Source organism: Sus scrofa, chromosome 9, assembly GCF_054392235.1.
Source record: "Sus scrofa isolate SSC_HxYL_T2T_F1_AM1 chromosome 9, Sscrofa_HxYL_maternal_Yorkshire_Landrace_v2.0, whole genome shotgun sequence".
In the NCBI taxonomy this organism is placed as follows: Eukaryota; Metazoa; Chordata; class Mammalia; order Artiodactyla; family Suidae; genus Sus; species Sus scrofa.
Window position 1 is genome coordinate 41,516,931 of NC_139391.1, and position 15,176 is coordinate 41,532,106.

At 41.4% G+C, this 15,176-nt stretch overlaps 2 protein-coding genes across 4 annotated transcripts in view; one reads left to right on the top strand and one right to left on the bottom strand.

Moving 5' to 3' along the window:
- Nucleotides 1-169, bottom strand: part of ZW10 (zw10 kinetochore protein) — a 41,393-nt gene extending 41,224 nt beyond the window's left edge. For all 3 annotated transcript variants that reach the window (XR_014815299.1, XM_021062840.2, XM_084976071.1), the window contains exon 1: nt 26-169. Coding sequence is in view for 1 of the 3 variants with exons in the window: in XM_021062840.2 (XP_020918499.1) it covers nt 26-130 (105 nt within the window). In the remaining 2 variants the exon portion in view is untranslated. The remainder of the gene's footprint in view (nt 1-25) is intronic.
- A 7,095-nt stretch (nt 170-7,264) lies between these two features.
- CLDN25 (claudin 25) lies at nt 7,265-7,950 on the top strand. Its single transcript, XM_005674463.4, is given in 2 exon segments — nt 7,265-7,916; nt 7,919-7,950. Coding segments are annotated over 2 exon segments (684 nt in total).
- Nucleotides 7,951-15,176: the final 7,226 nt, after the last annotated feature.

A 15,176-nucleotide genomic window follows, 5' to 3' on the forward strand; every position in this document is an offset into this window, starting at 1 on the left:
CAGCCCACGGCTGCCCCGCCTTCACCTTTATCTCCTCCACCCGCTGGGTCAGGCGGCTGATCCGAGTGCACAGATCCTCCTTCTCCAGCCTCCCCGAGTGTGCCAAAACTTCCGTCACGAACGAGGCCATTTCCACCACAGGAACCTACGCTGACAGGGTCACTCTCTCACAGCCAGCGCGGCAACTCCAGTCCCGCCAGCGGCCTTGGCGCGCGGCATGCCGGGAAACGGAGTCTCGCGAGCCCAGACCTCGGCACCAAAGACAAGAGGTGCACTACAACTCCCAGAAGGCACCGCAGCCATCCCAGCGTGGACTTTTCCACGGTGTCCGGTAGTTAGCAAACTAAGGAGACGCGTTTTCCTCCTTGTCAGTTTTCCAAAGGTTGTCTTTTCCCGCCGGTGTTTCAGTAGAAAAAATGAAATGTTTTTATTGAAAAACCAGTCCCAACTGAAACTTTCTCAATTTCAAAACGCTTACCTTTGAAGTTTATCTAGCCTGAAGACCCAACGAGCCCATCCTGATCTTTTTTCATTAAATATTCTTTCTCATGGGCCTCATTGGCCATCAGCATTTATAAGAACGGTGCCCTCTGAAGTTGTGCAAGGAAGTGGCATCACTTCATTATAAATAAAAGTCGGCCCATCATGGCACTGCTTTTATATTGCACATATCCATATACATATATAGATATATTACCCACATACATATATAGATATATTACGTATATGTAAAACGTTACATGTTTATATTGTTTATATTACCTAGGTATAAATAACATTAATACTCTGTGGACTAGAACAAGATACTTAGCACTTTCAATCAGAGATTACAAATCAATTTTATGAAAATCTTTTAAAAATTGTTTCATTATTTAAATGCATTACATACTAAACAACATTCACAATATTCTATGTATAGTACTTTAGAAATAGATGCAGATACAAATATAGAGGTAAAGCATGTACACCAAATTATCTCGCTTAGTGGTAAATATACACTATTCTGTTTTTTTCCCCTGTTTTTTCTATTTATCTGCAATAAACATGTGCTGCTTTGAATAAAATGTTGCTTTTAATTTTGTTAAAAGTAACTTGGGAGGGTTGACCCCAAGTAGAGGCTGACCCTTGTAAATTTTAAGTCTGTGGGACAATCTGCTTATCCTAGTAAGTCAAGGGCAGCTTCCTGTGACATGAGCCAAGGAAAAGAAACCGGGGTTGAGACAGGAAGCCATAACATCTTGGGATGCTAAGCACCTCTTCCTAGAAAACCAGTCAAGTTGTATTTGACAGACCTGTCAACCTCACTTTAAATTCTAAATACTGCTAATAATAAATGCCCAGTGAGAAAAAAAAGGACCTGCAGATGAAATTCCTAAAAAGGCTTATCACATAATTATTGAGCAACTATTATATGACAGGCATTGTGCTAGGCTAGTAATCTGAAATATGTGAATAAATAATCTCAGTAAAATATGATCATTACTATTTTGGAGACAAATGAGGGATTAATCCAGATTTGGGGGTACCTAAGTCTTATGCAGTTGCCAGGATGGGGAGAAGTCTTTAAGATAAGGAAAATAATATAAACTAACAGATACAAAATTAAGTATAGGCCTTAGAAAGGTCCTGTGGAAGTAACAGGCCCTAAAGCTTAATCTACCTCTAAGGAAGATACAAAGGCAGAGGAAATATTGGAGGAGGAGCACCCAGCATCTGATTGAATCAGAGAGGTTTCACAGTAAGAAGAAATCTGAACTAAGAATGGAAGGAGGTGCCAGGTTGAGGTTCTGAATCTTGCCCCAGGAAACAAATCCATGCATACCCACAAATACCACTGCAGAAGCGCCTCCTCTCCTTAAGCACTGGATAAGCTACAGACTTCCTCAAGTTTCCAAAAAAGACAGGGAAGAGCCAGAGTTAGGCTGAGAAAGAAGAAAGAGCATAAAGAATGGAGTGGGATTGCTGCAAACAGTCAACGCATGCAGGCACGAATAAACACTTGAATAAATAAAAATAAATTAACATTTCTTGGATTGGAAGAATTAATATTGTTAAAATGGCCATACTACTCAAAGCAATCTACAGATTTAATGCAGCCCCTAGCAAATTACCCATGACATTTTCACAGAACTAGAACAAATAATCCTAAAATTTATATGGAACCACAAAACAAGACTTGCCAAAGCAATCCTGAGGAAAAAGAACAAAGCTGAAGGCATAATCCTCCCAGACTTCAGACAATATTACAAAAGTACGGTAATCAAAATAGTGTAGTATTGGCACAAAAACAAACACATGGATCAATGGAATAGAATACAGAGCCCAGAATTAAAACCACACACCTACAGTCAACTAATCTTCAACAAAGGAGGCAAGAATATACAATGGAGAAAAAAGACTATTCAGCATGTGATGTTGGGAAAACTGGACAGACACATGTAAATCAATGAAGAACACTCCTTCATACCACATGCAAAAATAAACTCAAAATGGCTTAAAACTTAAATATAAGACAGGACATCATTAAACTCCTAGAAGAGAACACAGGAAAAACATTCTCTGACATAAATCATAGCAATGTTTTCTTAGGTCGGTCTCTGAAGGCAATAGAAATCAAAGCAAAAATCAACAAATGGGACCTAATCAAACTTAAAGGATTTTTCACTACAAAGGAAATCATAAACAAAATGAAAAGACAGGAGTTCTCTTGTGATGCAGTGGGTTAAGGATCCAGCGTTGTCACTGTAGCAGCTTGGGTCACTGCTGTGCTATGGGTTTGATCTGTGCCCCAGGAACTTCCACAGGCTGTGAACACGGCAAAGAAGAAAGGAAGGAAGGAAGGAAGGACAACCTACAGAATGAGAGAGAAAAGGGATTCGCAAATAATGCAATAGACAAGGACTTAGTTTCCAAAACACACAAACAGCTTATACAACTCAATAAACAAACAAACAAAAAAAATCAAAAAATGGGCTGAAGATCTGAATAGACATTTCCCCAAAGAAGACATTCAGATGGCCAAAAAAAAAAAAAAAAAAAAAAACCCATGAAAAAATGCTCAACATTGCTAATTACTAGAGAAATACAAATCAAAACTGCAATGAGGTACCACTTCACACCTGTCAGAATGGCAGTCATCAAAAAGTCTACAAACAATAAATGTTGGAGAGAGTGTGGAGAAAAGGGAACCCTCCTACACTGTTGGTGGGAATGTAAATTGGTGCAGCCAATGTGGAAAACAGTATGGAGATATTTTAAAATAAAAATAGAGCTAACATATGATCCAGCAATCCCGATCCTGGACATATATCCAGAGAACATTCTAATTCAATACGATACATGCAGAGTTCCCATTGTGGCTCAGGGGGTTAAGGACCTGATGTTGTCTCTGTGAGGATGCGGGTTTGATCCCTGGCCTCACACAATGGGTGAAGGATCTGGAGTTGCTGCAAGCTGTGGTGTAGGTCACAGATGCAGCTCGGATCTGGTGTCGCCATGGCTATGACGCAGGCCACAGATGCAGCTCCAATTCAACCCTTGGCTCAGGAACTTCCATGTGCCACAGATGCAGCCATAAAAAGAGAAACAAAACAAAACAAACAAAGTGATATATGTACCCCAATGTTCATTGCAGCGCTATATACAATAACCAAGACATGGAAGCAACCAAAATTTCATTGACAGATTAATGGATAAAGAAAATGGATAGTTAGATAAAATAGATAGATAGATAGATAGAGATATATAGATATGTACTGAAATATTACTCAGCCATAAAAAAGAGATAGTGACATTCGCAGCAATATGGATGGACCTAGAGTGAAGTAAGTCAGCCAGAGAAAGACAAATAGCATATAATATCACTTACATGTGGAATCTAAAAAAAAAAAAAGACACAAATTAAATTTTACAAAACAGAAACAGACTCAGACATAGAAAACAAACTTATGGTTATGAAAGGGGAAAGGCAGGAGGGTGATCAACTAGTTTGAGATTTGCAGATACAAACTACTATATATAAAATAGATAAACAGTAAGATCCTACTGTATAGTACATGGGACTATATTCAATATCCTGTAATAAGCCATAATGGAAAAAAGCCTAAAATGACTCTTATGTACATATTCATTTTGGATTCTTTTCCATTATGTGTATATGAACTGAATCACTATGCTGTACACTAGTAACTAACACAACATTGTAAATCAACTATACTGCAATTTAAAAAATTAAAATTATAAAAGAAATTAACAAATGAACCGGGTCTGTTTTCCCTCACTAACCTGACCTTCATCATTCACTTTTATCCTGGTTTGTGTAACTCCCAACTTACAGATTTTCACATATCTCCAAGAAAGGGCTCTAAAGAAAAGCCAAAGAAATAGGAGCAGCAGCATCTGAAAGGACCCCTCCTGAGTTTTCATGGTTCGCACACATGTGGCATGGCTGTATTCAGGAAGCAAAGATGGAACACAAATCTGGACGGAACAAGTACAAACAGACTGTGTTTCCAGGGATGCATAATATTTTGCCATTGTGTGGATTAGAACATGTGCTTGTTATAAAAACCTCAGAAAGGAGTTCCCGTCATGGCTCAGTGGTTAACGAATCCAACTAGGAACCATGAGGTTGCAGGTTCAATCCCAGGCCTTGCTCAGTGGGTTAAGGATCTGAGCTGCGGTGTAGGTTGCAGACGCAGCTCGGATCCTGCGGTGCTGTGGCTGTGGCGTAGGCCAGCAGCTACAGCTCCAATTCAACTCCTAGCCTGGGAACCTCCATATGCCGCGGGAGCAGCCCAAGAAATGGCAAAAAGACCAAAAAACAAAAACAAAAACAAAAAAACACCTCAGAAGGAGCCTACAATTTAAAAGAGCACCCCAGTTGCTTCAAGATAGTTTGAAGGGAGGGAAAGGGGTGGTGGGTATAGGAATGGATGAAACAAGATTGGTATGAGTGGATAATTTTTGAAGCTGGGTGACAGCACATGAGATTTCTTTATCCCATTTGCTCTACTTTTGTATACGTTTGAAATTTGCTGTGATAAAACATGAAAGAAAAAAAATCCCAGATGATTCCGCTCACCTCCCTCCACCCCTAAAAGACTGATAATCTAATTAGGCTGCTTAGGTGTTGAGACCTTGTTCAGGTAAAACCAAGATTCTGCTTTCTGGAATTCCCATTGTGGCTTCGCAATAATAAAACTGACACATGTATCCATGAGGATGGGGGTTCGATCCCTGGCCTCTCTCAGTGTGTTAAGCCTTAAGGGTCAGTGTTGCCTTGAGCTGCGGTGTAGATCACAGATGTGGCTCCGATCCAGCCTTGCTGTGGCTATGGTGAAGGCTGGCAGCTGCAGCTTGGATTCGACCCCTAGGCTGGGAACTTCCATATGCCGCAGGTGCCGCCCCAAGAAGCGAAAAAAAACCAAAACAAAACAAAACCCAATACTGCTTTCTCAGCTGTTTCCTCCTTTCTATCTCACATTGCTTTTTCACCTCCTAGTGTACCACAAGGCAATCAGTAGGTTAAAATACGAATAGGGGAATATGTGGATCAATGTCTATATCTTTAATATAATAAATCCCAATTTTCTCCCGTATATTTTGCCATAAAGATTAACCACACCTGCCTGCTATGACACCTGTGCTCAGGCACAGTGAGGAGGACTCTCTGTTCCGGCCTGAAGACAAGAAAAGGAACTGCCGCTGTCCTAGCCACCTGGCCAAAGAATTGGATCTGTCACATAGTCAGCTGGGGGATCCTGGCAAGGTACCTAATATCTATCTCACAGCGGTGGTGTGAAAATTAAATAAAGAGGAAAAAATTCAGCCAAAAGTCTGGTATTTAGCCTCACTCAGTAAATGCAAATTATTTCCTTTCCTGTTGAAACCTGCGTCTTGGCAGCAACAACAAATCGGAAAGGAGGCTGGCATGACTACCATCTATTTATAGCTGCTGTTCCAGCAGCAGCAGGAGACCTGGAGGGAGCACTTTCCTCTTGGTATATTCTGGGTCTGGGTAGGTTCCTTAGATTGGGGAATTTTCTTTTTCTGCTTACCAAAATACTACATGATAAATTTGTAAAATGTATAAAATACATAGGTAATCATAAATAGTAAAATAATAATTATCCATAATCCTTGCACAAAAATAACCATGATTAACATTTTAATACATACATATGATACATTCATACATATAGATACAAACATGTACTTTTTGTGAAAGTGAAAGTGCATTCTATATACTCTGAGTATTATTTGGCCACTGCTTTTCTCACTGAAGATATCAAAAATATTTTTCATGTCCTTAAAATTTCTTTTACATCAATTTAAAATGGCTGCCTAAATTGTACAATTTATGCACATTAAGCATAATCATGTACAATTATTAACACTAGTTCAATGGATTTTTTCATAAAGTTTTCTAAGACCTTTATGAAAAAAGTTTATAAATTTTATTTATAAACTATACTTTATAAACTATAAAGTTTATAAAACTTAACTATATACTTAACTTAAGTAAGGAAGGAGTAAGTTAGGAGTTCCCATCATGGCACAGCGGAAAAGAATCCGACTAGGAACCATGAAGTTGTGGGTTTGATCCCTGGCCTCGCTCAGTGGGTTAAGGATCCAGCACTGTGGTGAGCTGTGGTGTAGATTGCAGACGTGGCTGGGATCTGGTGGCTGTGGGATAGGTTGGCAGCTGCAGCTCTGATTCCACCCTTAGCTGGGGGAATTTCCATATGCCATGGGTGTGGCCCTAAAAAAAGACAAAAATAAATGCATAGATAAATAAATACAGTAAGTTAAGGTAAGTTCTTGGAGTTTGGGTGCCGAGTCAAAGTATGCATCTATTTAAAAGTATAAAACATGAAGTCATGTTAACTCTTCAGAAAGATCACATCCATGTATATTCCTAGAACATCATTCTTATCTTCTCGGAACTGGGCCGTGAGTTGAAGTTCATGAATTTACACCTCAGATAGGTATTGATGTGATGGCTTCCCGTCTGGCTTCTTCGCCTCTCCTAGGACCCTCCCCCAGCATCCACACCCACATCCAATCTTGGGCACACCCCCTAAACCCAAACATTGCCAAGTTCCTGGCACCTGCCTCAGCTGCCACCTAGAAATCTGAAACAGGAACCCTCTCCAAATGTTAAACACCTTCCAGTTAGATCCCCAAAGTCTTGCCTGCTGGTCGGTCACGGAGCCACCTGGCCTCCTTTTCTTTCTGCCTCCGTTTTGCGACGGGAGCCACCATGGCTTGGAGTTCCCATGGGAAAGCCCAGCTCGGGGGACTGCTCCTCTCTCTCCTTGGCTGGGTCTGCTCCTGCGTCACTACCATCCTGCCCCAGTGGAAGACTCTCAACCTGGAACTGAACGAAATGGAGACGTGGGTCACGGGGCTTTGGGAGGTCTGCGTGGACCAAGAAGAAGTGGCCACTGTGTGCAAGGCCTTTGATTCCTTCTTGGCTCTGCCCCAGGAGCTCCGGGCGTCGCGTGTCCTCATGGTAACCTCCCACGGGCTGGGACTATTCGGGCTTCTGCTCTCTGGCTTTGGGGCCGAATGCTTCCAGTGTTACAGGTTCAGATGGATATTTAAGAGACGCCTTTGCCTCCTGGGAGGGACTCTGGAAGTATCAGCGTCGGCCACTACCCTCTTGCCGGTCTCCTGGGTGGCCTACAGCACAATCCAAGACTTCTGGGATGACCGCATCCCTGAGATTGTGCCTCGGTGGGAGCTTGGAGATGCCCTCTACCTGGGCTGGGCCGCTGGCGTTTTTCTGGCTCTTGGTGGGTTACTCTTCATCTTCTCGGCCTGCCTGGGGAAAGATGTGCCCTCTCCACGGAGGGCTGTTCCTACAACAGCCCCACCATCCTGTGCTACAGCCGAGGAGTCAGACAGCTCGTTCTAATGCCAAGACCTAGGAACCTGCTCATCTAGAACAAGCTCCTGCCAAGAAGTCTGGAACAGAGGAGTGTCAGTAGAATCTTTTCTCTTCCTTACCCCTCATCACTCTGTATTTACTTGCTTTCTTGTGTGTGTGTGTGGCTGTGGGGGGGGGGGGGTCACTCCCCCCTTTATTAAGAATTTGACTGCCTTGGTGAAGTAGTGATCCTAATTTCAGAATGCAAAATCAAGGCACAGTTTCTAAAAACGTGTTTATCTGATTTAGTTTTTATTTCTCTAAAATTATTTTAAACCCCAATCATTAATTATATACTTGACTTTGTTACTAAGGAAAACATAGAACAAAATTGCATCCCTCTTAGAAAATTTGGTCCACTGAATATTATATATATATAGATGGAAAAGCTGAAGAATATGGCTTTGGCAAATGAAAATGAATTATTAGCCTAGAAGAGCACCTCAGGACAAGAGCCCTCCTTGTGTGCATTTTCAGCCTTAGGCACATGATTTGAAAGGGAGCTTTACAATATACCTTGGTATATATCTTCGCTGTTTTATAGATTCTTTTTCCTTTTTTTTTGGCTGCTGTGTGTGCTGGGTCTTGATGTAGGATTTCAGATCCCAGATTAGGGATTGAATTTGGGCTGCAGTAGTGGAAGTGCTGCAATCCTAACCATTAGACCACCAGGGAACTCCCTGTTTTGTAGATTTTTAATTTTCCAAAGGGAAGGCAAATTCTTGTTTCTGCTACATTAGGAAGCTATGTGTGGTCTGCTCTGTCTTCCCAACATGAAGATAAGAAATAGTGTGAGACAGAGTTCCCACTGTGGCACAGAGGGTTAACGATCTGGCTTGTCTCTGTAGAGGTGCCAGTTTGAACCCCAGCCCGGTGCAGTGGGTTAAGGGTCTGGTGTTGTTACAGCTATGGTGTAGGTCATAGCTCCAGCTCAATTTGATCCCTGGCCAGGGAACTTCCATATGCCGCATAGGTGGCCAAAACAAGAAAGAAAGAAAGAAAGAAAGAGAGAGAGAGAGAAAGAGAGAGAGAGAGAAAGAAAGAAAGAAAGAAGGAAAGAAAGGGTGTGAGTGATAGGGTGACCAACTATCCTGGTTTGCCCAGAACAGGGCACTTTCAGCACGAAAACTAGAAAGGGCCCTCACATGGCCCAGTGTGAGCATATATGTGGAGAGAATTATCAGCTACTCAGAAAGGTCTTCTACCATTTGCAAAATCACATGAGAAATCCCTTAAATTTTAACCCAATTGTCAGCAGACCTTCCAGGCTATGGCTACAAATAAATTCCCTTTCACGACAGCGACCCAAGTTGCTCTGCTCGTCCCCCCTGCCTGGCCACCCACCCTGGGGCTTCCTCCAGTGCTTCTACAGGCCTCAAGGAGGAGCCTCATGCTTGCTCATAAACCTGCCCTTTGGCCAAAATTATCCCGCATCTCCACCCTCTTCCTCTCACTACCATCCTCCCCAACTCCCTTAATCAGTTGAAGAAGAGTCACTACCAACCCCGTTGACAATTCCCACGGGAGGACAGCTAAGGGTGATGGTTCCCGATGTCCCCAGATAGGTCTCTTCTCCAAATTCAGAGGTACCTGGATTGCTCGCAGGACTGAAGAGACCCCTGTGCTTTGCCCTTAGGCTCTTCTTGTGCTCAGATGCTTCTCATTCTCTATTAAATAGCCCTGGCATAGCTCTGGCATAGTCCTGGCATCTTGAGAGCACTACCACTCAAACAAGAACAGCCAGACACCAACACAAGAACAAACAAGTTAGCCAGTGTAGCCCAGACCCAGTCCCCATTTTTTTTTTTTTTCCTGAGAAAACGAGTCTATTAGGTAGGCACCACTTTATCTTCAGCACCTTACTTACCTTCTCACCTGGAATAGTGTCCTCTAGGAGTCTCAGTTTCTCCAGAAAGCTCCTTTCCCTTGTATGCATATGCTTCTGTGTATGTCTGCTTGACATACACAAATCCAAATACATTTCTGCATATCAAAGGGTGGTTTGCATCAGATTCATATTCTGGTCTTCTCCAGTTCCAATGCCCATTTTATCAACTACCCTTTCTCAAGGAAGTTTCAAAGATCCTTAGGCAAATTTTCAAATCACGGGTGAAGCTCAAATATCCTAGAGTTATCCGTGGATCCCATAGGCTCTAAAAGAAGGACCCATTTCACCATTCATCTATCTGATTGCCTATTCACTCACTGAGCAAATATTTATTGAGTACCTCCTACGTGCCAGGCCTTATGCAAGCAACCAGGAATAAAATGGAAAGACAAGATTTATCCCTGCCCCTCATATAGGCAATTAGGGAAGACAAATATTAATAGAAAAAGACTTCCATAAATGCAAATTGTAAGTGTGATAAACTTTAAAAATTTGGAAAGGAACATGGTTCTCTAAGAACATCCAGGAGGCGGAATTTAACCTGACGAGATGGAGAGAGAACAAAGTATAAGGCAAGGCTGATGAAGGAGAGTCAGGTCTCGTAGAGCCTTTAGGCCTTGCAGGGCCTGAAGAACGCTGTCTCCAGTCTCAGAACCACTGGAAGCCAAGCATGTGGCCAGGAAAAGGAACTCAGCCCCAGGTGACCACAGCAGTAGTCTGCTCCCCCTTCCCTAACACCTGTCCCTGTGCCCGACCACACAGCTGTGTTAGAGTGTACAGGACTACTAGGCATTTTCACATAGCTCCTGTTTTATTTAATGTTATCTTGGGGAGGTTTTCTGAGATTGAGAGAACAGATATTATTGAATGTATTGCTCATGAGAATATTAAGAATTCAGGCCACATGCCACGGTGGATAATTTGCTGGCTCGGACTTGAATCCAAGGACTTGATGCCATAGCAGGCTTTTGTCACCCCATCCCACCGCTTCATGGAGATGTTGCCGAGACAACCCACCCAAGCAAAGGATAAACTAGCACCAAAGCAGAAGGAAAAACCAAAGACCTATAAGAAAAATCTTGTGCTCTGTTCTTTTGTTGAGGTCTAAACAGGGTCTTTGTTGCCCAGTAGCTCACCTGCTCCTGCTGGTGATTTGTAGCTTTCATCCTAATCCCACATGTACAGGTGCTGATGCTATTTTTCATCAGCATGTGATTATGGCTTCCTCTGCAAAGAAATGGCCACAAACTAAAGATGTGTTAAAAAGAAAAAAATAAAACAGCCAGTCTTTCTCACTCTCCTTATAAAAGACACAAAGGCATTAAAAAAAGAAAAAAAGAAAAAAAGAGGAGTCGAGCACAGACTGTTGATCTATTCCAAAGCAGCCAACAGCATGTCATTCCTGGAAGGAGATGTGATCTGCATTGTGGCCAGAATCTGCTTTTTGAGAGAGAGTCTGAGGAGGAAGATGCTTTTCACCTAAAACTGCCCCTGTTTTTTATCTACTTGCTTTGTCGGGAAAATGATGAGAAATAAAAATAGAATTAATTAAATCTCAGCTTTGACTCAGTCTTTTCTCATACGTCTGTGGCAAATTATTTTAACATTAAAAACATTTCTTTATTGTGGTTACACATGGAGAGGTGTGGTGTCATACGTATTAGAAAGAAAGGGACAACAATCAATCAACGTTTCAAGCCAACGTTTTATTACGTGCAACGCATTGTAAGAAAATAATTCAGGGACTCGCTGACTTTGATGCAGTTAAAATTTGCTGTGTTCAGTGCTGTCTTCCCCACCAGCCTTCCTTTGGGTCTGAACAGTTTACTATTAGCAAAGAAGGCATTCCAGAAGGTCCCTATTAAAATACTCCTCTGGTACCCTTCTGAGCCTCTGAGACTAGATCTAAGGGGAAAGTCCCAAGGATTTCCCACTTTGGATGGGAGGGAAGTCAGAAGTATTTTCATGGGCTTCTGGACAGGAGATGGGTCTTAGCAGTCCAGGTTAGGACAATACAAAACTCAGAGCTGGGAAAATGGCTACTGATATGGAACTGAAAGAAGCTAGGATCATTTTTCACTTTTTTTTTAATGGCCTCACCCATGGCAGATGGAAGTTCCCAAACCAGGGATTGAATCTGAGCCTCAGCTGTGACCTGCGCCACAGCTACAGCAATTTCAGATCCTTAAGCCACTGTGCAAGGTGGAGGATCGAACCCATGCCTCCACAGCGGCCTGAGCTACTGCAGGGACGAAGCCTTGGCAGCTGTGTTTTTAAAAGTGACAACTGGTTGTAGACTGGTGGCCAGAGTTAGGAATCACTGCTGTAGAGCTCTTAGTTTAAAAAGTAGGGGGGAAAACTTAAGGAAAAAGAAAAATAAGCAGGACACAAAACATAGTTCCTTTAAAAGACCAATAAAGTGCTGGAAATACTAACCAAAAAAAAAAGAGAATGTCCATATCACCAGTGATGAGAAGGAAGACATTGCTAAGATCCCAGAGTCACTAAGTGCGTGCGCGCGCGCACGAAGTTATAAAGTTTCTGCCAGTCAATTTTAAATCTTAGATGAAACTGACAAATTTCTAATAATTTTCAAAAAAAAAACAAAAGGAATAACCACCCAAATCTGAAAACCCTGTATGTATGAAAGAAGCTGAATCTATAATTAAAAGCATTCCTTCAAAACACACACACAACATCTGTGGGATCAGATGGCTTCAACAATGAATTCCTGACATTAACAAAGAAATAATCCTGTCTTATATGAACTCTTCCAGAGCATAGCAAATGAGAGAACATCCCAACTCATTAAATAAGGCAATAATCTTGACACCAAAACTGTGACAACAACATCATAAGAAAAAAAATTAAAGCCCAATCTCTCTCACGAATATACATGCAAAAGTCCTGAACATGGTATGAAAAAAATTCCACATGCATATAAAAAAATGTCATGATCAAATTCACTTTACTCTGGCAACACATGGTTGGCTTAATATTAATAATTGTAGGGAGTTCCCATCATGGCTCAGCAGTAACTTACCCAACTAGGATCCATGAGGACACGGGTTCAATCCCTGGCCCTGCTCAGTGGGTTAAGGATCCAGCGTTGCCATGAGCTGTGGTGTATGTCACAGACAGCTTGGATCCTATGTTGCTGTGGCTGTGGCGTAGACTAGCCACTGTAGCTCCAATTAGACCCCTAATCTGGGAATGTCCACATGTCATGAATGCAGCCCTAAAAAAGCAAAATATGTAATATATTAATGTAATTTACACATGAGCAGAATAAAAGACAAGACCCATGTAATCATTTTAATAGATATCAAAAAAGCATTTAATAAATTTCAACACCCATTCAAAAAAATTTTTAAAAAATCTTTTTAGGGCCACACCTGCAGCATATGGAGGTTCCCAGGCTAGAGGCTGAACTGGAGCTGTAACTATCAGCCTACACCACAGCCACAGCAACCCCAGACCCTTAACCCCATGAGTGAGTCCAGGGATTGAACACGCGTCCTCATGGATGCTAGTCAGGTTCGTTAACCACTAGCCACAATGGGAACTCCCAAAATTTTTTAAAAACTCAAACTAGGAATAGAAGGAATCTTTATCAAATAAGTGGAATTTATAAAAAGCCAACAGCATGCTTAATGGTGAGATATTGAAAACTTTTCCTCTTGATACTGGGGAACAATGACGCCACTATCACCACTTCTACTCAGCACTGTACCAGAGATCCTAGTGTGACCCGGCAAGAAAAAAAAAAAAAAAAAAAAAAAAGGTAAAGTGTTGAAATAAAAGTCGTCATTCACAGATAACCTCGTGTATACAGAGAACCTAAAAATATAAGCTATTAGAATTAATAAGCTATTCTTACAGGATTTGTATAAAAACCTCTATTTCTTTCTACATGTCAAATACAAAGGGAATTTTTGTCAGTTCTCTTCAAATTATCTGTAGTCACTGCCAACCAAATCAAAATCCCTAAAGATTTGTGTGTGCATGTATGAAATTAACAAACTGATTTTATCTTTTATTTATTTTTATTTTTGTTTTTCAGCCTCCCCATGGCATATGGAGTTCCCAGGCTGAGGATCATTGCAATTCAGGATCCTTTAACCCAATGTGCTGGGCCAGGGATCGAACCTGCGTCCTGGTACTGCAGAGACACCAATGATCCCGTTCTGCCACAGCGGGAATCCCAATAAACAGGTTTTAAAGTTTATATAGAATTATAAAAGATCAAGACTAGCCAGGACATGTTGCTATGGCTGTGGTGAAGGCCAGCAGCTGCAGCTCCAATTCAGCCACTAGTCCAGCAACTTCCATATGCCACTGGTACGGCCATAAAAAGAAAGAGGAAAGATAATAAAAAAAGACTAGCCAAGACAATCTTGAAGACATTCAAAACTGGACAATTTATTGAACCAGAAATCAAAACTATAAAGCTACATTAATTAGGATGGTGTAATATTGGCACAAGAAGACAAACAGGCCAAAGGAAAAGACAAAAGAGCCCAGAAACAGATCCCCCACCACCACCCCACATAGACATTTTATGACAAAAGCATAGCACCGGGAAATGCAAAATGTTTTCAATAAATGGTGCGGATTGGTCCACTAAATGTGTAAAGTAAAACAGTGAAACTTTTGGAATAACACAGAATATCTTCATGACCTTGATAATAATTTCCTCAATAGGGCATGGTAGCAACTATGCCTGAAGGAAAAAAAGACTGATAAATTGGACTACCTTAACATTAAAAACTTGTTTTCAGCTGAAGATCTCAAGAGTGAAAAGCCAGAGTGGGAGAAGATATAGGCAATGCTTATAACCCAAAAGGTTCCATAACAGGAATATATCTTTTAAAAATTCCTATAAATCAATAACAGCAAGGGAAAATAATGGCCAAAAGATTTAAATTGTTATTTCACAATACGTATATTAGGAAATCTTTAGGACACAGGTGTGGATAAAAGAATGTTGCCCCCACCAAGCCATCAGCCACTGCAGCCACCCCTGAAGGTGCACCCTGAGGGGAATTCAGGACAGAGAAAAACAGGACACTGGTACTAGATAATTAAGATCCATATCTAGGGAATAATTTCCGTGAGACTCCTCCCCTTCGTAGAAAAACACTAAAATCATTACCTGGTAATGTCTGTTTTTTTGTGTGATTAGTGGTAATCTTTTGATGTTCTACTACATGTTTTTGTTGTTGTTGCTGTTGTTGTTGTTTGTTTGTTTTGTTGTTGTTGTTGTTGTTGTTTTTCCCCAGCAAAAACTCCTATGTATCGTGATTCCTCCCTTACCTCTTTGGCACCGTTCCTTAGGACTGAGAGTTGTCTCCA